The sequence below is a fragment of the Protopterus annectens genome, chromosome 3.part0 (assembly GCF_019279795.1).
Source record: "Protopterus annectens isolate FY-2018-M chromosome 3.part0, PAN1.0, whole genome shotgun sequence".
NCBI classification, from domain to species: domain Eukaryota; kingdom Metazoa; phylum Chordata; order Ceratodontiformes; family Protopteridae; genus Protopterus; species Protopterus annectens.
The window spans coordinates 1,906,934,856-1,906,958,973 of record NC_056731.1 but is presented as its reverse complement, the minus strand read 5'-3'; the positions used below and the strand labels follow the sequence as shown (position 1 = coordinate 1,906,958,973).

General features: G+C 39.1%; 1 protein-coding gene across 1 annotated transcript in view; it reads left to right on the top strand.

The window, feature by feature from the left end:
- The window catches only part of LOC122797224 (prostatic spermine-binding protein-like), a 171,392-nt gene extending 154,980 nt beyond the window's left edge, over positions 1 to 16,412 (top strand). Inside the window, exon 4 of the mRNA XM_044066061.1 lies at positions 16,031 to 16,412. Coding sequence (XP_043921996.1) covers positions 16,031 to 16,412 — 382 coding nt within the window. The remainder of the gene's footprint in view (positions 1 to 16,030) is intronic.
- The last annotated feature ends 7,706 nt before the right edge of the window (positions 16,413 to 24,118 follow it).

Genomic DNA, 24,118 nt, shown 5'->3' with positions numbered 1-24,118 from the left:
GAATGGCTTCAATGGAAGACAATTAAAGTTTTGGAATGGTCCAGCCAGAGCTCAGACCTAAATCCAATAGAAGTTCTGTGGGGTGACCTGAAGAGGGCTGTGTATAAGAGATACCCTCGCAATTTGACATATTTGGAGCGCTTTTGCAAGGAAGAGTGAGCAAATATTGCCAAGTCAAGATGTGCCATGCTTATAGACTGCTACCCAAGAAGACAATGTTGTAATTAAATCAAAATGTGCTTCAACAAAGTATTAGTTTAAGGGTGTGCACACTTACACAACCAGCATATCATACGTTTTTTATTTTTTTATATTTTTCCCCTAACAAATTTGTTTGTTTTTCAATTGAATTGTATGGGTTATAGGTCACATTAAAGGTGGGAAAAGTTTTGAAATGATTTATTGTGGTCTCATTTTTTATATCACAAAAACCTGGCATTTTAACAGGGGTGCGTAAACATTTTATATCCACTGTATACTTTTAATGTATAAAGTTATCTAAATTATAATATCTTTGAGCATGAAGACTTCATTGATGACTTTTTACTTTATAGAGTGGCACATGAGAATCGTTTTAAGCTGTTTTGGTTTTATAATTAATAGAGCAAATAATGATTTGTATTTTTACCTTTGAAATAAGTAGAGGTTCCAATAATTGTTGAGACGTTCAGATAATTAAAAAGTTAGAGCAGTATACCTTTGGTCCTGATTCATATTTTATATTGGTTATGTATGAGCACCTGTTTACATGCTACAAGCCAACATTCTTCACATGTTTTGAATTCAGTAATTAAATTTTAGTTAACAGGATGTATTTTATGCTCTTTGAGGTTGATTTGTTGCTGTCTTTGATAACCTAAAAGTTTACCGTGGTTTTATCTGAGTCTTCCGTATATAATTCAAAACATTAGCTGTTAGCAGCTGACTTGTTGCAGGAGGGGACAAAAGGTATGTTTTGGACAATGGCCATCTGGTTCTGCCACAACAGCAATTTTTTACCAAAAGTATAAGCAGAATATACTCTTGTGATTGAGAACTGTGACTTTGACTGTGCTGATACCAGCCACTACTATTTTTTCAAGAAAAAGTGTGCAGTGCACACCTTGAAGATGCACCATAAGCCTTTTTGGAAGATCCTTATCGTCAGTCACGTTTCTAGAAAAGCAGATGAAAAATATTCTATCATCAATTGCATCCTGTCCTAAGGAATGAAAAGTATGCAGTGCTCAGTGTTCAGAATGACTCATATGAATCTCTTTATATGATCAAAGGATAAGTCTGATGTAAGTCTGAATTCTGGTATTTCAGAAAAAATCTTGGCTTATGAAACTGAGTTCGTTGTGAGACCAGGTGTTCAATTCTTCATAGGCTGGGTCTATTAACAGACAATCCACAGATAAGAGTAAATGTGCACCTTCTGAAGCTTCAGGTAAACAAAAAATTGAAGCTGTTCATTTAGTAAACACTAGGGGTTGATTATGATAAATAGCATGAGGCCTCCCTCAGAAGAAAATGTTAAGGAAGAACAATACCATTGTTCTTAGTCTTATTTGTACAGCATGTCATCTACTTTCACTGGCCAATGTTGTAGACTAGCAGTTTTAGGGATATACTCAGGTATTATACCATTATAGATAAAATCTTCACCTCACAGATCCAGGGTCCAATGTTTGATCCTGACCACTTTTAAGTCTCTATGTCCTGCCAGTGTCTGTGTTGGGTGCCTCCCAAAAACATGCTGGGTGCTTACTGTGGTGGAAAAGTGAGTCAGGTTCATCCATCCCACTTCAATGAAGTTAAGAGGCCTGTCAACAAAATGCATCCAGGAAAAAAAAATAAATTGCACTATAGACAAGAGACTGTAGGGAGAAGAGGTATGTGGGACCTACTGCTTTATGCATCAACTCTGGTGTATAACATCCTCTAAGAAGGAGTAGTATAAAAACTGCTTCTAGGTGATGTGATATGATCAGGTTGACCTAATGTTACCAAAAAAGAGCCATGGATGTTTGCCAGGTTAATGCTAATGGTCAGAGGGGGTCAAAGACACCCCCACCCCCGTGGGTGAGACTGTGCCTCTATAAACCCAGCAGCCCTCAGTGGGTGCCTATACAGTGTCCAGTTGCACAGACTGTGTTACCTGGGATATCATTGTAAAGTGAAAACTGGGCACAAAACTAAGCAACCGCCAAAGATGAGCTAAGGATTGCTGAACTGAATATTTGTTCACTGACAGGACACTGCTTGGAAGTGAATAACATGATAATAGGGAGGAAAATTCATATTCTGTGTATCCAGGAGATAAGTTGGAATGGCAGTGCAGATAAGTATATTCGCCTGAGATTGATCCTACTAGTACTGATGCTACTACTACTATTCAGGGAGAGAAAGGGCATTAAATTGTGTGAAATTTATGGTGAGAGAGTTTTCCGAAGCCATGTCATCAGAATCGAAGACAGGGTCACGGCAATTTGTTTGTTTGTGTCTTTTGGCTTTTCCCGGTTAGGGGTCGCCACAGCGGAACTCCGGTCCGCTAATGATTGGCAGCAGATTTTTACGTACTGGCTTGCCGGGCCTAATGCACAACCTTCAACAAAGGAATGCCCATTCACGCATGTCGCCACACAGAAGACGCTCTAACTGAGAATTGAACGGGCAATGTCTAACTGTAAAGAAGGATCAGTCTTCGTGATCTCGACTTATTCTTCACAGTAGGTTTGTTGAGGAGAATAGGGCAGGACATGACCTCCTCAATAAAGCAAGATGAAATGTCTTGGACATGCTAATGGATGCTCTGAATGATCATATCAGGACATACTGAGCATAAGGATTGACTGGGTCCCCATGGTCGTGACAGTAGGAGTAATGAAGGACAGGTCTTTCTGGATGTCTGTCTGATAAATGGCATAATGGTATTCAACAGATGGCTCACCAAGACAGCCACAAGATCCCATACAAGAGTGAACAGCCTGCAATTCAGATAGACTTTCTTCTGGAAAGAAAAGGGCATTGTTGTAGAATCGGTGATTACAAAGCCATTCCTAGTAAAATAGTTGGGCCCCAGCATAACCCACTGGTGGCCAAATTCAGCTGCAGGCACTGGTCCGAGAAAGCTGAAAGCTTAACAGAAACGAGGATAAAGATCCAGAAGATAACTGGAGCTAAAGCACAAGAGTTCAAGAGTACAAGAAAATGCTCATGGCTCGCGCACCTGAAGAGGAAGAGAAAATGGGTAAAGCAGAAGTAGTATGGCAGTGTCTTAAAATAGCATATGTGAAGATGACAGAAGAGACCTGCAACTGAGACAAATATGAAAATAAGGTACATAAAGGAAGCTGATGGCAGAATACAATGGTTCCAAAAGTTATCGAACGAAAGGAGTGAGAAAAAAGCTGGAGCGAGAAAAGGCAGATCATGCTAAGAAGAAACACTGTGGTATTCTATGTAAAATCAGGACCTATTGCAATAGAATATATCTAATTGACAAAAGGCGGCTACTTCTGTTAGATGTGAAATGGTTAAGGGTTTGTTTTGGAGAGATCTTGCTTTCTAAGTCTTCCGTTATTCTTTGTAGAGGTAGAAACACCACTTAATGAAGGACTTGACTGTTCATACTGCTTTTTAACTTTGCTAAGCATTTGTATATGAGGGAATAAATGACAATTTCAAAACATTAAATACCAATTCAAAGAATAAAACAAGTGCACTTTCCTGAAAGCATAAAAGTCTTTAATTTGTATAATCGGGATAAAACAGCTGCAACAAAATTGAGACCACAGTTTAGTAAAGAAGACTATTTCCAAGAGTTTAGTGTCAGGGATAGTAACATCGTTGTTACCCGCCTTAAAGATAAATGATATTTAACTGCATTATTCAATCAAAAGGATTAGATAGTATTTTGAAAGAGTGAAACCATCTTGGTAAATTGCCCATATTCAGATTTTTATGCCAAAACATTAAAACATACCTTTGTCTTTTGAGAAAGAAAGTTATCAGACCTAGCAGAAGACAGATTCACAACACCAAGTGGAACCAGAGAAGCAAATCAGTTATGGCGTTCATTCTATTGTCCTTTCAGCAGTTCCCTTCAGTTAAGTCCCTAAACTGTTAGTGCATTCTAGCTGTGAAATACAGACTTTCACCCACACTTCTCAGCTGTCACAAATTTCACCGAATAACCAGATTATTGCCTCATATTTTTGATCTGTTCCTCAAAACATGTTTGCTTGTCTGGCATTGAATACTGAAGTAATTAATGAATGACAGAAATTTGAGTTCCAGCCTTCATATCCTTCAGAAAATGCATGCTAATGCAAAACCTGTTATTCTGGCAATGTTCTAAATTTATAAGTGAAATATTTAAAATCAGCCCCTGATTTTGGGCCTTCACCCCCCCATTATTTTTGGTTTTGTCCAGAATTTTTGGGTTTATATTAGATGCTCGAAGTTACTGAACTTCGAATACGATATGATTGACACCATATCGTCTAAGTCCAGTAACATCGAACACCTAATAAAAACATCACAAAAAGTAAAAAAAATAGACCTACTTACTTTAAGCAGGGGGGCAAGCCCCCCTGCACCCCCACCCCCCTACTTAAATATTCCAACTCCGAGACCGCACTACATTGAAGTGAACTGAAATCTCCCTTTACGGAGATTTCAGTTTCCTCTTCGATGTTCTGCAGTTGCAGTTTCGCTGTTTACATGTCGACAATGTGAGATTCGACATTGTGAACGTTCGTGATTCTGATATAGACCCAAAATTTTTGTGGTAAGAGGTTGAGAGGTATGCTTTTACCCATTAATGTTGGTACTATAAATCTTATTAATGGTAAAGAGATGATTTCATTATAAAGAATTGTAGTCTGCTGCTGCAGGTTGTATTAATTCAGGTATTCTAATGGTGTGTCATTTACAGGGAAAAATAAAATGTTTTTTCCTCATCGTGCCTCTCAACTGTCCAGATTTTTGCAGAATGTCCAGATTTTTATCTCATATTTTTGGTTTCTTTCTCATAAAATTTGTGGTTTTCTGACAAATCAGTGAGAACTGAAGTCACTGAATAATGACATACATTTGAGTTTCACACTTGTTTCACACATCATATCCTTCAGAAAAATGCACCATAACACAAATCCAAGTATTCTAGCAACTTGCTAACTTTATAAGATCAATATTTAAAATTTGTTCCTATTTTTGGGCCTTTGTCCCCCCATTATTTTTGGCTTTGTCTAGATTTCTTGCACTAAGAGGTTGAGCGGTATGACCTCAACTTGAGCTAGTTTTACTGATAAGGCTGTCTGAGTCATTTCTGTTTGTAAAGCTTAATTCCATATATCACATGTAAACAGTGGCCTAAAATATGTAGTACATCCAGATTTTTTTACCGTCCAGCATGTTAAACAAATGACATATTAACATCTGCACTGGTTCTATATTCCTATTCTTTCTTCTTTAAGTGCTTGATATTGGACAACATTCTGCAGTAGCAGTTGTAACAAGTATTTCAGATTGTATAAAGCTACTTTACAGATTTCACATGTATTTTTCTTTTGTTAAAATAAAACACTGGTCACCTGGTCAGTCTTCCTTTATGTGAATCTCTACCTAAATCTTATCACTTGGTGTGTTGACTTGGCAGCTCCATCAGCTTTTCTGATACCTTCACCTCACCTGTCACTCATCAGCTGCACTGGAGTTTTCTTGTGGTGAAGGAACTGAAATATTCTTGAAAATGGCAAGGCTTACTGGTATTTTTTTCATGTTTTGCCTAGAATTATTACCAGGTAATACAGATTATGTTTGAATATTCTACAATTATTAAGCCTTTGTGCTGTCTTCACAGTTTAAACTGGAAACCCTGATGCAAGGATATGTGCAGCTTCCACTAGGCATCTACACTGCACCAGCAGCTATCAAACCCTTTCCCATGTTGGATAAAAAGTCTGCTTTTGGATGCTTTCATCTTTTGTCACCCACCTGTCTCTTATGACCCTGGCTGCTGATGTAAAGCAAATCATTACACATAAGACTGACACAACTGAGAATGAAGCAGCATGTTATCAGCTGATCTTCCTCATCACTGTCCTTTTGGTGGTATGCAGATACTCAATGGATGTCAATCTAACAATACTGCACTCAGAAACTGATTGGTCCATGTAAGTAATCGGCATTTAATAAAGAAGTACTGATGAATTCTGTTGTGGTCTTTTTTAATGTGTGTGGATAAAATTATTGAATTAAATAACTTCTGCCAGCTCATGGGCTAAGTGCTTGTCTGTGTCCCACATTTCTGATTCTGGTTCTGAAAAAGTACTGCCACATGACTCATGCCATTGAAGTAAGAAATTATCAGGCAATTGAATAGGATTTTGTAACTGGTTCCCATAGGTGACTAGCACATGAATACAAGCTTGTCTACAGGTTAATTTATATTGCAGTGACATTTATAACTCAAAGAGGCCTAATTTGAAATGATCTTCATCTGAGGAATTAACTAAATTGTGATAAACATTCTGCTGTCGCTTATTCTCAAAGATATAAAGCATTTGACTAGCATATTCCTCTCCTGTTGACACGGAGAATAAATTAATTACCACAGACTCAGCAAATGAAGTACAAAAGCAACCTGGAGAAGTCAGCTTCCTGTGGTCTGATTTTGGGGGATTTTGGGGGATTGTAAGGCACTCGAAAAACTAAGGTCCGCATGGAATTATTTGAGAAGAAATGTCAGACTGAAATGTTACCTACTCCTCAAATGACCATGGAAAACACGTCCCCAGAACTGTAAGTCTGTTGATGTAGAAACTACATCAACAGCCAAAGCTTATAATCATGTTAGTGTTTTGGCAGCTTTCTGAGCAGTGTAAGAAAGACCTTAACTTTTGCAGCTGCATGCCAAGTGTTAAATCATGTTTGTGTAGTACTGCTGACTATACAAAAAGGGAAGTACAAGCTGCGGACAATGATTCATGTGCTTCCTGGAAAGAACAAAACAAGTCAGCAAACTGTATGTTTGTCTTAAGTATACCATGTAAAAATTGTAATGTGCTAGCATAGTAAAGGCTAAACATCTTTCATTTTTGGGTCAGCAGGTGCCATGGACATAAAACTAATGCTGAGCCTTATTTTAAGTAGAGAGGCAATGGTTTCACAGAAAAGTCATCCGTGAAAGAGACATGACAGTGAATCTGTTTGGCATATTTTTAGGAGTTTTATGTGGAATACAATAAATGTTCTATGGCAGTTTTGAAATACAAATGATTATGTTTATATAACAAAATTTGTTCCAGCCACCTAAGCTGCCTTATTTAGAGATGAAATGCCTATGTATATTCACCAAGCAAATGCAAAATGTCTATCAATGATGTTACTGACTGTGTAATTGTATTTATATGTCATAAGATAATCTGCTTGTCAAAAAATGCAGTGCTAATGTGAATGATGTCAGCCTAGAGAACGGGCAATTAAAATGTCTTAATTAAACCTAGATCCGCTCATTTTAGCCTGGTTACTAACTGATATAACAGACATAACATCTCAACCTGCAGACTTTGGAAACAGGAAAAAGGCCCGTGGAAAACAAGGACATTCAGCCAAAAAAAATCTGTCATCTAATTAGCCTAAAATCTGAATAACAAATAGCATGTAATTCTTCCCACTTCCAGTATGAATGTGGGATACTGCTCAAAACGTGTTTAAAAACAGTGACAAAACTGACAGGAAAATATACGCATATTATCAGAAACATTGTCAAATCTGTAGATTTAACTTTATTGCAAAATTCCACAACAAAAGGTCATTTATTTTTGATTTTGAAATAGGAAGATGCAAGATGTGTGTCCTCTTTCTTTAAAATATTGATGTCACTAATATGTTGGTCATGTAGTGTGGTTTGCTGAGTACTAGATAGCCTCAAAAATCATGTGCAATGAGAGAAGATTCAGAAAAGTGTCTGCAAAGGTAAATCAAGCCTGAAAATAGGGACATACTACCAAAAACGGTACATCATGTGCAGTGGTAAATCAGGCCTGAAAATAAGAACGTTCCTCCAAAATAAAGACAGGAGAGAGGTCCACACAACATGTTTGCTTATTAGGGATTTTTTCAATACAAAACTGTTTTTGTTCAGGTGAAGGACCAAGATTTTTTGACTATAGAGTAAATGGAAATTGGCATGTCTGTTTAGTCTAATTGCTTCTGTTTGGAATGTGATTGTTGCCATACATAATCATCTCTTATTAACTGTTTTTTTAAACACCTTTATTGAATTAACACTTGTGCCATAGGCAGTCTTAAATTTATAGAAAAGTAATCAAACCATAGTATAGTAACAAGTTCACATTTACATACATTATAATAAACATATATTGCTATATATAATATAAACTAAGAAACATTATGTAAATTATTCAGTTCATGCATTCTTTTAAACTCCCCCCTCCTACACCACCTCAGTAGTGGGGGCTAACCTAACCCTAATGCTTTCCCTTCCCCAACCCTAATCCTACACCTTAAAGTCATTAAAACCTTCCCATAACACTGCCACCACACAAGACAGACTCAGACACACAAGCATTCGCAAACATACACAAACAAAACTACATCTATCCCCTAACCTAACCCTTACCATTACTCTAAAATGCATAAACTCACACATAACACCCATCCTTCAGTCATCCCTGAACATAACCCTAACTCACATGCGCACACACACACACACACACACACACACACACACACACACACACACACACACACACACACACACACACACACACACACACACTCATGCTCTCACCCCCCATCCCCACTTACCTGTATAGGCATTCCATATCATTGGCATATCCACTGTTCAGTCATCCGTACCACTGACATTAAATCACATCCCTGCATATTTTGAACAAACGTATGCTTGGTCAAATGCAGGGGAACTATATATATATATATATATATATATATATATATATAGAGAGAGAGAGAGAGAGAGATGTAATCTAAAAACATAACATGTTTCACTGCTGTTGAAATATTAACAATTATATAAATATGCAACTGTGAAGTTTATAACAACTATCAATTTCCTTTGTATCTCCCTGGGTAGCAGTGCTTTTACAAGTTATAAATATTACAATCTGCTTTTAGAAAATGTATGAATTGTTATTTGATTGTCAAAAGTAATGGCATTAATAAATGATAACTCTTTTTACTGATAAGTGGTTACTTCTGTGCATACATCAAGAATATATGAGGAACAGACTTGCCACAGTCATGCCTAAGATCTTTAATTCATATATTTTATTGAACTGTAGAACATAATCATTTTACTGATTAACATTTCTGGGATGTCACTTTACCTGCAGAGTCTCAACTTGCTTGAATGTGGGCACTGACTTGACTTGCTTGATTATATGCCACTTTAGACTTGACCTGAGACTTGAATGTAAAGACTTGAGACGTATGTTGCATGCGTACATATGACTTATTGCCACTTCTGCCATGTAGTGCTGCAATATAACTTCTGTTGGCATTGCTGGGTATTGAATCTTGTACTTCGCCTGCTGTCACAAAGCAGCAGTCTATCAAGCATGACAGCATTTGTGCATTCAATTCCCCTGGGGTTGTAGCCATTTCTGACACTCCAAAATCCCTGCCCATTAAATTCTGTCTAGATTAATGAGGACACTGTTGTCTTTCATGGTCTGTCTTCTAGAACTCTCCTTCCTGCTGTATGAGACTGATGTAATTATCTGTCTTCGTCTGACCACTAACTGCTTTTGTTTCTTCTCCAGTGGCTGACCATCAAGCCCCCTCTGCAGGCCCCAATGCCTCCACTTGCATGATCTACTATAGCAGATCCTTACTGCTTCCTTCACCAGGAGAGCATCCCATCCTGGAGAATTCCTGATGTCAATAGGGCCTCTCTCCCACTCTGGTTACAAATGCTGTATTCCCGTCTGGGTGGGCTAAACAGATGAGCTGCATCCGTCCGATGAGGAACTTTCCTACTGGCCTAACTCCTCAACTCCCTCCCCATACTGAGAGAGAGTGCAAGAATGGTTAAGGAGAGGTGAATTTTAACCAAGAGATGAAAGGTTAATATTGGTGGCCCAAGATTGTGTGCTGTGTACACGTTGGTTTACAAAGTCCATTAAACATGTGGGAGAAACAGACAAATGTAGGTTTTCTAAAACTGAATTGGAAACAGTTGGACACATCATTGCTGGTTGTGAAATACAAATGGCAGAAGGACTGTACACTGAAAGGCATAATAATGTGGCAAGATTGTTGCACTAGGGATTGTACAAACATTATGGTACTGAAGTGGCTGAAAAGCAGTGGAAACGAGCCACAAAGCATCATAGAAAATGAGGAAGTTTACATCACATGGGATCATCCATTACCAACAGTTCAAAAGATAGATGCTAGAAAACCAGATATAGTGATCCATGAAAAGAAGACAAAAGTAGCATTGATCATTGAAATCACCACTCCCAGTGACTACAGTGTCTTGTGTACAGAGAGACATGAAGTCATAAAATATCAGGATTTGCTGGCAGAAATTAGAGCAATGTGGAAGAAAGATACCAAGACAGTCCCAATTGTAGTAGGAGCAGTGGGTCTTAAAAAAATAATTTACAATCATATTTAGATATGTTACCATTACTTGTAACTCCATACAAATTGCAGGAGTCATTATTGGGCACATTGTGGGTACTGCAATAAACACTTTTGGCTGACATCAAAGACTGAAACAATACTAATTTCATAAACGTTAACGGTACTTTGACTTAGGAATGGGGTCCATTCCTATCTTGGTATTAGAAACCCAACAGATTAGGTGAAATTAAAAAAGAGAGTAGCTTAACGTGTAGACTAGGATAGGCTATGAGAGGCTACACTGATGTAGTGTCCTCACCCAAGGCTGTAGAGCAAACACACCTTTCCATTTCCCTCCATCCCCAGCCTGACATCAATATTTCTAAATCCCAGCCTTAACCAAGATGTGCAAAATGATGTCCAGCACTATCCCTCCCTTCCAGAAAGGGCCTGTCTATCTTCCCTGTTGCTCTGTCAGGTGTGTAAGCCTCTATTTGAACTTGTACCTGGTCCATAGCAGAGCTTTATCCTTCAATTTGTTTTATACTGTGATATTTTACTTATACTTTTTGTTGTAATGGTGCAAATTTTGCATGCGCTTGCATATAAAATCTGAAACATGTTACATTAATAAACCTGAAGTAGAATTTTGAACATAAATTTCTTTCATCCCCTGATGTTGAATTCCTTGCACCCCCAACTCCTACATTCTTTTCACCCCAACTCCTACATTTTTTCACCTTTCCTTCATTTAACTGCCTTAACTGGGCCATCACCCCCTTTGACACACCTGATCGTACAATGGCACCAGCTGCAAATTATTATGGGCTGTCTGCTTGTATATGTTGTATTTTGTAATAACAATTTCATAAAAATGTCTTGCATTCCTAACTATCAGTAACATTCCTTACCTGAAGTAACCACTCTAATATGCAAAGTACGTTGCATTCTTTCTCTCTCTCTCCTCACGTACTGCACCTACCTACAGTTCATAGTAGTGAGATACAGATTACTTTTATATATAGTGCACAAAACAGAGTAGACATTACTACATAATCTACTTATAGGTTCATAGGTTCATAGGTGTTTACTAGGCTAACAACCACAAGGGCCTTTTTAAGCCTAACCATGCATCCCAAATCTCTGACAAGTTCTGGTACCCTTGATAACTGTAAGTAGGGGCTGGGAGGTGAAACATTTACAAGCAGGGGCCTGGGAGATGAACCATTTACAGGCTGCCTGTGTCCATTAGACTCGTATGTGCCAAACCAGGTTTGAATTTCCTGCTCCCCATCCAGTTGTCCAAATTACATTTGAATTGGATTAGGGAGGGACTCTGTTTCACATGAATGGGGAGCCTGTTCCAGAAAAGGGGTAGTCTCTGGGATACATGCCTGTCTCTGCAGCAGGTCCTATTTATATCACAGGCAAAGTTTAAGTCTTTAGAACAGTTAATTCTGGTGCTCTTTGTTTTGTGGACATGCAGGAGGTCCATCAGAATGGGGTCTAACAATACCTTGTATGCTAGGCATAGATGTCTCCTCAAGAGCCTATAAGAAACAGAACACAGTGATAGGGCCCTGACACAGTCTGCATAGGACATGTTACTTATGCCCTGTATTCTTTTAGTGAGGAACCTCTGTGAATGTTCCATTTGTTGGATTTGCCTGATTAGGAACATGCTAAAGGGGCCATTGTACTCACTGATAGGTTTGATGAATGCCAAATACAGTGGAACAATGACTTCCTTGGACTTAGATGCCATACCTTTGTTTATAAGTTGCACAACATAGAATGATTTCCTCACTACTGTAGACATGTGATGGTCAAAGGCTAGATTACTGCCTTTGTGTGTCCACAAGTCCCTGACTACTGGGTCAACTTTTAGGAGTGTGTCAACATGATTGCTACCAGGGCTGAATGACTTTCCAAGGGATACTATTATGCAACTCTTGGGATTTAGTTTTAGTCCATGGCTCTGGCACCAGTTGTTTGTCAGTGTTAGTCCTTCCTGTAGAACATTTATGTTGGTGGACAATTCAATGACATCTCCTAATTTGCAGTCATCTGCAAATTTAGTCAGCCAGAGGCCATCGACACTGGCCTTGACTTCAGAAGTAAATGCCAAAAAGGACTGATCCCTGAGGGACTCCACTTGTAACTGACCTCTTTGTAGAGGTGGATTCTCCAATTCTAACTTCCTGGGTCCCATCTGTGAGCCAGCTGGCTATCCACCAGGTGACAAGGGTTTGTACATAGCCTCTTAAGTTTGTCAGCAATGCCTGATTCAGGTATTGTGTCTAATGCCTTGGCCAGGTTGAGAGCAAAATGGTTCATTGATTGCTTTGGTGACCTTCTCAAAGAAGTCCACTAGGCTGAGTAGGCATGACCTGCCCTTGATGAAACCAAAATGGGTTGGGTCCAGCATCTGGAGGTTTCCTATGTCATCAGTAATCATGTCCATGATATTTCTTTCCATGGCTTTACATACGAGACTAATGAGACTTTTGGATCTGTAGTTTCCTGGGTCTGTAGATAGTCCACCTTCGTGCAGAGGAATGACTGTTGCTGTTCTTCATTCATGAGGCATGAACCTGTTTGGAGGCTACAGTTAAATAGCAATGCCAGAGGGCCTGATAGATCATATTTAATGCTATTTAGAATCTTTTATTTAGAAACAAGAGTATTTAGAAACTGTGTCCCTTCATTTGAGTATGCAATGTGCAAATTGCACCAACAACAGTCTAAAGACATGTTTCTTGAGTATTTCTCCCCAGGCCTCCACTGAAAATAGGCTTTGTCCTAGTCAGATTTTCCTGATCAACAAATGTTAAATAAATAAATAAAAATAAACATACAATTCATAATACTTACACTACAATTTGCCAAGTATAATTTTCTGAAGCTACAACCAAATGCAATATACCATTTAAAGAAAACCATAAAAAAAAGTTTGAAGGTCTCCCCAACCCCCTTATGGACGTCATAAAAAAAGTTTGCAAGTCCCCCAAGCCCCTTATACCCATACACATCATCATCATCATCATCAACCTCTTTTTTCCCATTTTTCTACATGGGGAATGGATGCCGTGTCAACTGTCGCCATCTGTATCTATTTACTCCCACTCTCCTGCCTTCTTTGACACTCATGTTTGACTGTCGCACTTCTTCTCTTACACAATCCATCCACCTCTTTGCTGGATGCCCTTGTTTCCTCTTACCTTCTTCCTGTCTGTCTCAAATCTTCCTCACCACATTGTCTTCTGCTTTTTTGCACATGTGCCCGAACTACCGTAATCTGTTATCTTAATTTTTTTCTGCAACTGGAGCTACTTTGACTTCTGCTGTTATGTCCACATTTCTTCATCTGTCCCACAGTATGCTTTCTACCACCCATTTCAGGCAATTCATCTCCATCACCTCTACCTTCCTCAACTGTTCTGTCTTCACTGCCCAAGTTTCTGTATCATACGGTAGTACTAGTCACACCACTGTTTCGTACACCTTACTTTTCATCTTCTTTGGCATTCTGTTGTCATATACTACACCTTACACTCTGTGTCAGTTGGCTGCAGCCCCTCTGATACTAGCTATGAGACGCTTCTTGGCACAATGGTTAAGGTCTTTGTCTCCTACATGCAAGGTACAAAGTTCAGTTCTGACCGCTGGCCAATGCCTGTTTGGAGTTTGCATGTTCTCACTCTGTCTTCGTGGGGTTCCTCCCACCTCTGAAAACATGGTGAGTGTTTCTGTCTCAAACTCACCCAAAAGAATGGAGCTCTGGGCATGGTGCCCTATAGGGGAAAGAGTTTATAAACCAACCACTTTAGGTGTTTACTATGGTGCTAGTATCTTCATGACTGGAGAACATGGATCACAAACTGTGCACTGTGGCAGGGCTAGCCACTTGACAGAGTAAAATATGGCTCTAGGTGATTTGGTCATGCTGTCATACACACAAACATATATAAATATAGTTTACTATCAAAATCCTGAAGTGCACTTCATTGACTAGTGTTACATTGAAGGACAGTTTCACAGTGTCTGAAAATCAAATGTAAACTTAACATCCCTGTATCAACGAACACCGGACAGCAAATGAAATTCAATGGTCATAGTTTCATAACAATGAATTTCGAACTATTGGTATAAATATGGTTCAAAAGTGGAATGTGAAATCATTTTCATTTTCAACAATATGGTTCAGTGACATGAATAAATGCACCAGTGCACTTCAGGATTTTGATAGTAAAATTATATATATATATATATATATATATATATATATATATATATATATATATATATATATATATATAGTCTATGTTAATCATTAAATGCTTAAAAAAATGAACAATGATTTATTGAACCCATGTAAGCGAAAGCTTACAATCTTGAACTCTTAGAACAGCGATTTTTTTTCCAAGGGAAAAAATTCGTGCAAAAAGGGAAAAAATACCACACGTGAACTAACTGTTGTCATGCTTATAGGAAATGTGCCTAGTGATTTGGGAGTTCAGTTTAGGGGAGCTGAACTCCTCTGTAAGTTTAACCTTATCTGCTTTACACTCGACAACGTATGGGTAACAGCTTCATAATACTTAAATGTTTGCATTCCCATAATAAATGTGTTTGAGCAATGAACATTTCCCCCTTGATTACTGTCATATTTCATTAATATTTTAAAATACTATAAATGGTCCCCTGGGTGTGACCACCCTAAAATGTAGTAAAGAAAAGCATGACATGAACTATGTAACTCTGATTTGTCAAAAGGTATTACTTAATCTACATAGCAAATCCTGAACCACACTTAAACAGAATCCCACACTCCTTTCTATAAGATTGTATTAGTGTATATCTAATAAAGTCATGAACTAAAATGCTGTTAATATAAGAAACAGAACACAAAAAGATGACATGAGGTAGACACACACTATATTTACACAATACATCTGGTTGCACTATACAGTTCCCATCCTGTAAGCATTTGGAAATGGCATCCCAACAAAAAATGTATAACTACACTGCTATGATTAAAATTTTACTGAAATGTATATTGAACTGCTAAACAAGCAGACCCTGGTTGTTTATAATAAAACATTCATTATACGAAATTTAATGGTCCAATAATCAAGAAATTGCCTTTGGATATCACATAGATTGTGTACTTGTAAAGATTCATCCAAGATTATAGGACTGTCATTCAGGTTCATATGAGCTAGAAACCCTGTATCAGAATATGTTGTTCCCTTATAGGACCACATGAAAAGATTGCTATTAAAATAATTAATAATGCACAGGAATGGTTCAATCAAAGAATGATTATGCGGAGGAATGCACTGTAAACAATCTAGTACTACTTTAGAGGCTTAAAAAAGCATAATGGGACAACTGCTGCATGAAATCATGGTGGAGATTATGATAGTGGAGATTATAATGGTGGAGATGATGGTGAGGATGATGATAGTGAAGATTATGATGGTGGAGATGATGGTGAGGATGATGATAGTGAAGATTATGATGGTGGAGATGATGGTGAGGATGATGATAGTGAAGATTATGATGGTGGAGATGATGGTGAGGATGATGATAGTGAATATTATGATGGTGGAGATGATGGTGAGGATGATGATAGTGAAGATTATGATGGTGGAGATGATGGTGAGGATGATGATAGTGAAGATTATGATGGTGGAGATGATGGTGAGGATGATGATAGTGAAGATTATGATGGTGGAGATGATGGTGAGGATGATGATAGTGCTGATTTGCATAGCTGCAGTTCAGAACCTGTTAGAAGTGAGTGAGCCACTTGTAATCACATGGTGCTGCAGTGCTTTCCATCACCTTGTTATACCTACTTGTACCATGCATTGTAGGTATTGTGCCATACACATTATTAAGGCTTGTTAGGATACCAGCAAGACTGCTAGCTACAGTAAACAATAGATGATAGAAAAGGGTGAATCGAGTTAAAGTGGAAGAAATTGAACTGGAGATATGGGTAGTAGTTACTAGGCTAGGACAGTTAATACAGACCAATACAATGAAAAAGGGGGTTGTATTATATTTGTAGCCAGTTTAGAGCATAATGGTGGGTTAAGCTGAATCCCAGTTTAGGATGAGTGGATTAGATGTATGGGAGGTAAAGGTTCTATCAGTTGCAGATATTGGTTTATGTACCATGTCCTTTGCATGGACAGCTGGATTCAAACTTTTTTATTAAGAATTGTTTGAGCTGTGGGCTGAACAGGGGGTACTTTGTGTGATACATTCCACAGCTTTGCATATAAAGCTTGTGAAACTGATGGGCCTATAATTATGTGGAACTGTAGAGGGGTTACCTTTATGTAGTGGAGTCACAGTAGCTGTTCTCCAGGCATCAGAAACAGACCCTGTGGATAGGGTGAGGTTGAAAAGTTTATGCTGCGATTCAGACAATACATACTTGGCAAAGCTCTCCATTGTGTCTATATTGTAATTTAAACAGCACTGTCCAGTGAGTAAAATGCTGAACCAATGCCCAGTGGCACTTCCTGCTGTAGTCTGCACACAGAATGCCTTTATCATGTTGATGCCTGTCACAGACATTCAGAGTAGTTACTTTCAGGTGGTTCTGCAGGAATTCCAGCAGAATCAAGTGCAGAAAATAACCTTTGAACATGATCTTTAAACTTGGAAACATGCCACCTCCCACCCATTGCAATTGTTTCTGTTTTGTTAGACTCTATCCTTAGTGCTGCCCTGTTTGCTATCTTCATTAGTTACATCAGTTCCATTTGTGTCTGTTATGCCCTAATGCAGACTGATGATGCAGTTCTGTTGACATCTCAAACAAACTGAAACCTTCTTTTCCTCTCTGCATATTTCACCTTCCTTTACAAGGGTCTTGGAAATAATCATCCCCTCAACTCTAGGAAAACACACTCTGCACTTTTCAGATTCACCATCAGGCTTAGCAACTCCTTACCAAACCTCCCTTTTTCTAGGTGTAAACTATTTAAGCAATAACCGATGACGTCGTGTGGTATATTGAAGATTTACCCATGGTCGGTGTGGTTTAATCATGAGGGCGAAGCCCGAGTGATTAAATAAAGCCACCTGTGTGTAAATTTCAATATACCACAACCACAGAGTTGGTTATTGCTATTATATAATGACATTATTTAAGAAAAAAAATACTTATTTTTCTTAAATCATATCTTTGTATAATGGCGCATTACTGTTCTTCCGCTGGTTGTGGTACACTGCTTCCTTGTGTTGATGTACTGCACATGCGTATGGGACTTCCATACCCAGTACATCAATACTTTGAAAAGGAAGCAATGGAGAAAAGAAAGTCTCCATTGCTCCGTTTTTTTTCTTTTTTTTATTTGTTAAAAAAATGTTTTGAGCACTTTGTATCAATGGAAAAAAGTCTGGGCAACTGCACCCTTTTCCATTGGTATATTGTGGGATTTACAACGGGCACGCTGGCTAATCAGCGTACACGTTTTGTAATATTAATGGGGGGGGGGGTCATTGTATAAATTATCATACATAATGCCCTTCTGTTTAAGTAACTCAGATTCACAGAGGACCAAAGCAGGTCCTTCACTGATCATATCTGGAACCTAAGACGATTAATGCTCTTATATGTTTTACTTGCCATGTAGATGTAATTTATTTAGACTGTATAATAAACAAAGGTGTAACTACCTTTCTACATGTCATACCTCCATTACTATATTGCAGCTAACTTGTGCAATACTTGCTATTGTGGGACTGAGTTATAGTTTTGTACTTGAGTTTCTTGGACTCCTTGAATTTATGGAAGTAGACCAACAGTAGGTCACTTAATATTTTGTTGTATTGGTGTTACATAGTTTTCAAAAGGACGGTGTTAGGCACTATTATATAAGCATTTTGCTAATGCTAGGCATTGTTAAATGGTGCTTTGTTTTGAACACTACTGCTAGTATTATTGTAAAGATGACTGCTATACCTTGATATATTTTAACATTTTGTTTTCTGTTGTACACTCTTACTATAAGTAGGTCATGGCTGACAATGGGTCCCAATACGCCAGTCTTGCTACTTTTGAAAAATTAATAAAAAAGTTGATTGGCAAACTCCAGTCATAAACCACATATTTAACGTTAAAGGAGCCTTTATATATGGCAGTGCATTTATTTTATGTTTCTAATATTTGCTATAGCAAGCAATAACAGTTTTTAGGAGAAGGCATCTGTTGTATTTCTTTTACATCCTTCCTGCATGTTTTTAGTCCTACTCAATGATCTAATTTCTTGTGTTTCTTTAACTGAAGTCCAACATAGACACATTTTGTGACAGGCAGCTGAACAATAGTATTTATTTGTGTTCATCTAATGCAAGAGGCACTTAAAGTACCGTCTTCTTCTATTGTAATAAATCAGTCTGATTTAAAAGATGATTCTGAACAAGTCAAAGGTCTTTCTTTATTGAACAGGATCTAGAGGGAGAGCTGCTGTTTATCATGTAGCTTGTTACTGAGATGCAAAATGTTATAGACAAAATGTGTACGTTGTCCAAGTTTTACCATATCACTGCTTGGTTTCTTGCAGGTGCTGTATTTAGATGTCTGATTTTGGGAGTCAGAGAACAGGGAAATGTAAGTCTTATTTTTGTTTTATTCCCTCTCACTGTTTTTTACTATGGTGTAGCCTCAGAGTTAGTATACATAGACACTTGGGATGTGGAAGGCAGAGTTCCCATTTCAGGAGTGCTGCGAATGTTGTGCTCATAGAAAAAGAAACAATTATGTGGTATATGGCAATTTATTTTATAAAAATATCTGTGTGTATTTTACATCTAAAAAGTATTTAATGTCTGCACAGGTGCATGCTCATGTGTGTAGACACAGCCACTTAATCCTGTGTGCGCTCACACACACACACACACACACACACATGCACGCGCACACACACACACACACACACACACACACACACACACACACACACAAAATGTGGCCAGCAATTACAGACACCCTTTTGACTGTGTATACCTCAGATATATTATGATTAAAGGAAGCAATGCTTACATAATAATCAATCACTTGCAAATCATTACAATTTCCCCTACATAGTCTCTCTCACTCACATACTCGCAGACACACACACATCCTTGTACATACACACCCACACCTACACACATAAACACACACACACACACATACACACACACACACACACACACACACACACACACACACACACACACACACACACACACACACACACACACACACACATGCACACAGGTCCTTTGAACAGTTGCTGTTATTTGTGTTAATTTAACTGTTGCTAGTACTGTAGTTGCTTTTATTAGCTTAGTTTTTTCCCCTACACTCAATAAAAGTTTAGCAAATGGAAGGGAGATGAGAGCTATTTTTAATTGTTACTGCAGTTACTTTTAGTTCCCTTTAATTTATTTTTTTCACGCTCCCCAGTCAAGGGTAACAAAGGGCTGGCACACGCACACGCACACACACACACACGCACGCAGACGCGCACACACACACGCACATATGCATGCACGCAGACGCACGCACGCACACACACACACACACACACACGCACACACACACACACACACACACACACACACACACACACACACACACACACACACACACACATACACACGATAGCATACTATTTTGTATTTATTAAACAGCTCTTGTACAGCCTCAAAACAAGGTTAAATGGCAAAATCTGCTAATGAAGCATAAGTAGCCTAATTACATACTAAATAACCAATCCAACATAGCAGAGCTATTCAGGAACCTGTAAATTGATTGTGTTTACTCATTGCTGGCTTTTGGTTTGAAATCCAAAACTGTTTGGCTATCAGCCATGATTACACTTAGAATAGAATGTTAGGGGTTGCTGCTGCCATCATTAACCTGTATGTGCAAGGGACTTTAATTTAAGGGGTTGCTGCTGTTGCTGCTGCCAGACCTCGGCCAAGAAGAAGGTTGTTTAGACCCCATTTGACTGATCATAGATTGCATGACACAGAAATTGTAGAGTGATACTGGGTGGAAAGGGAAACACTGAGAAAATATGCAACTCTGCCAACCTCACACAGAGAAATCATGGAGACACCATCCCGGTGGAGACAAAGGTATGTGTAGCATTATGTATACTGGCTACAGGTACTTTCCAGAGACCCACATTGGATATATTAGGGGGTGTCACAGGACTTAGCTTCTAGAATATTACATCATTTTCTAAATGCAATGCCACAACATGCAAAGGAGCATATATTTTTCCCACTCACCCCAGACAAGAAAGCAAGAACCATGCAGGAATTTTATGCAATAGCACACTTCCCTGAAGTTTTGGAGGCCATAAATTGTTCAAAAATATAAATAAAAGTCCCACTCAGTGAACAGGGAAGGAGGTACATTAATGGCAAAGGTTACCACTCTATAAACTGTAAAGCTGTCTGCAATGCCCAAGGGGTCATCTATAATGTCTGTGCAGGTAACCCAGGCAGTTTTCATGACTCACACATATGGCACACCTGTGAGCTGTACACAAGGTTTGCCAGGAGTGACTTCCCCAAGGATATCTAGTGGGGGATGCAGGTTATGCACTGGGACCTTGGCTCATGACACCCATGAGAAACCCACATAACCTCACTGAGCAAGGATACAACAATGCCCCTGCTCAAACTAGGTATATCATAGAATGTGTATTTGGCTTGCTCAAATCAAGTTTTGGTGTCTAGAGAAATCAGGAGGTGCTCTGCAGTACGACCCAATCACTTCTGCCCAAATGCTCACAGTTTGCACCATGTTTCACAATATAATTCTCAGGAAACAGCTTCAACAAAGACAACAAGGGACAGGACCACAGGCAGGACCAGCAGCTCCAGCAGATACAGATGAGGTGTTTGAAGGAGGACCCCCAGCTGCAGATGGTGCTGGCAGAAGTAGGCATAGATAATATGCTATGTTTCTGGCTAAGAGGCAAAGGATAGCAGACACATTGACTACCTAAGTGAAAACCTAAGATCTTAAGCACACACAGATATTAAAACTGATGCCTGCAAAAGTCCACAGCCTTTACTTAAAGATATAATGGTTGCATTCTGTTAGCATTAGACAGAGACATCCCCCAAAGACAAATGTTATAGCTGTAGTATTAACAAGGTAAGGTGGAACCTGTATGGAAAAAAAGCAGTATATAACTAATTACTGTCATATGTGAATACTTATATGTCCCTAAGCTGGGACATGTCTCAGGTGTTCAGTAATATCCGTAATAGCTTATGAATGATTTTTGCAATATACAGCTATGGATTTTGCCCAATAATATGCATCAAGTATTTCAGTTGGTCACTATATATAAGCTAGTGAGCAGGTCAATGGTAGCTTCATTAGCACAAGTATAACAATAAGCAATACTTAAATGTCTCCTTTGACTGCATTACTAAGAATACTAACAGAAATACAAAGACGTTCATCAATTGCATAAATAATTATTTACAACTGAGTAGGAATGATAAATAAAAACATTTCTTCTGCAATACATTTACATTAAAGCAAGCTTCTGAGTAAACAAGCCTTAGCTATCCACTCTGTGCACCAGACATATTTGTTTGTGTCTTTCGGCTTTTCCCGGTTAGGGGTCGCCACAGCAGAACTCCGGTCCGCTGATGATTGGTAGTGGATTTTTACGTACCGGGTTACCAGCCCTGGCGCACAACCTTCAACGAAGGCACGCCCCATTCATGTATGCCTCCACACAGAAGACGCTCTAGCTGAGAATCGAACGGGACAATGTCTTGCTATGAGGTGACAACGCTACCGCAGCGCCACCACCTTGCAACCCTAAGTCACAAAGTAAGGTGCAAAGGGCAGGGCACAGTCATCATCACTTGCATAGTGTGGGTGGGGGGTACAGGAGCCTGCCACCAAAGAACTGAATGCATGTGAGTACGAAAAAAAGTATTCATTAAGTATACAACTGTCAAGGCCAGTAGCAAGATATGTATATCAGTCAACAGTAGTATTTATATAATATGTGTGTGTGTGTGTGTGTGTGTGTGTGTGTGTGTGTGTGTGTGTGTGTTTGAGGTGGTATGGGCAAGTTTTTGTTCAATGCGAGTGTGTCTGCAGGAACACAATCAAACACTGTGCTAGCACTATATCTTCATATCTTGGACAGGTGTGAGCCATGCTTGATAGAGCAGTCAGTTCAGTGTCATAATCCCTGACCACAAGAACTACCTCTGCCAGGAGCTGGACTACTAGTTCCATGGCTCTGGAAAAAAGTCTGGTTGCTACCTTAACATGAGTGATGTTTGCTGGAATAGCTGTCATCACAACTATATCCAGGACCACAACCATGTGGCCTACCATGCAATCACTGATGTAGCAGTAGAAGTAGTGCCTCTACAGGAATGGGATCTTGCATGGTCATGTTGACTAACACCATACGATTTAGAGGCTCTCCAGCTATATGGATGGTGACCCTCCCCCAGCAAATGATCCATTACAGACACTCTCTGATCCAGTGTGTCATCCTGTCCAAGGAGTCACCCACACAGTTCAGGCAGTCCCACACCTCAGAATGCACAACATGTAGTGCTTGGACTATCTCCTATGTGATGGCCATGTATATAAATTATGTGGCAGCTACTGACACATTAACACCAGGAAGACGGTGGATAGCAGGTCTCTTCCAACACCTCTACCAACCCACATGTGTGGTACTTTACCCTCATGATGGCTACAGGGAGAATTAACCAGTTCTGCAACTTGAGTAGCCACACTACCCACATCAGTTGTGTCACCCTCGACCTGTTTTATGCCTGAGGTCTCTGTATCATTGGTATGATTTAGCATACCGACTGTAAATGAAATGTGGGCAGGGGATGTTGGAAGCATAGCCTCATTGTCAAACTGACCTTCTGCACCCCAGACTCATCATCATCATCATCAACAACAACACCCTTTTTCTCATTTTCTACAAGGGGTCTGGGTGTCATATAAACTGTTGTCATATCTCTCTATTCATTGCCACTCTCCTACCTTCTTCGACACTCATACGTGACAGTTGCAGGACTTCTCTCACATAATCCATTCACCTCTTTGCTTGCTTTCCTTGTTTTTTCTTGCCTTCTTCCTGTCTGTCTCAAAGTCTTCTTCACTAGATTGTCTTCTGCTTTTCTGCACATGTGCCCGAACTATTGTAACCTGTTTTCTTTGACCTTTTCTTCAATTGGAGCTACTTTGGCTTATGCTCTTATAGTCTCATTTCTTTCTCTATCCCACAGTGTGCATCCTACCACACATCTCAGGAACTTCATCTCTATCACCTCTAGCTTCTTTGCCTGCTCTGTCCTTACTGTCCAGGTTTCTCTGCCATACAGTAGTACTGGTTGCATCACTGATTTTGTACTCCTTACTTTTTAGATTCATTAGCATTCTTCTGGCATATATTACACTTGACACTGTGTGCCATTTGGTTGCAGCCCC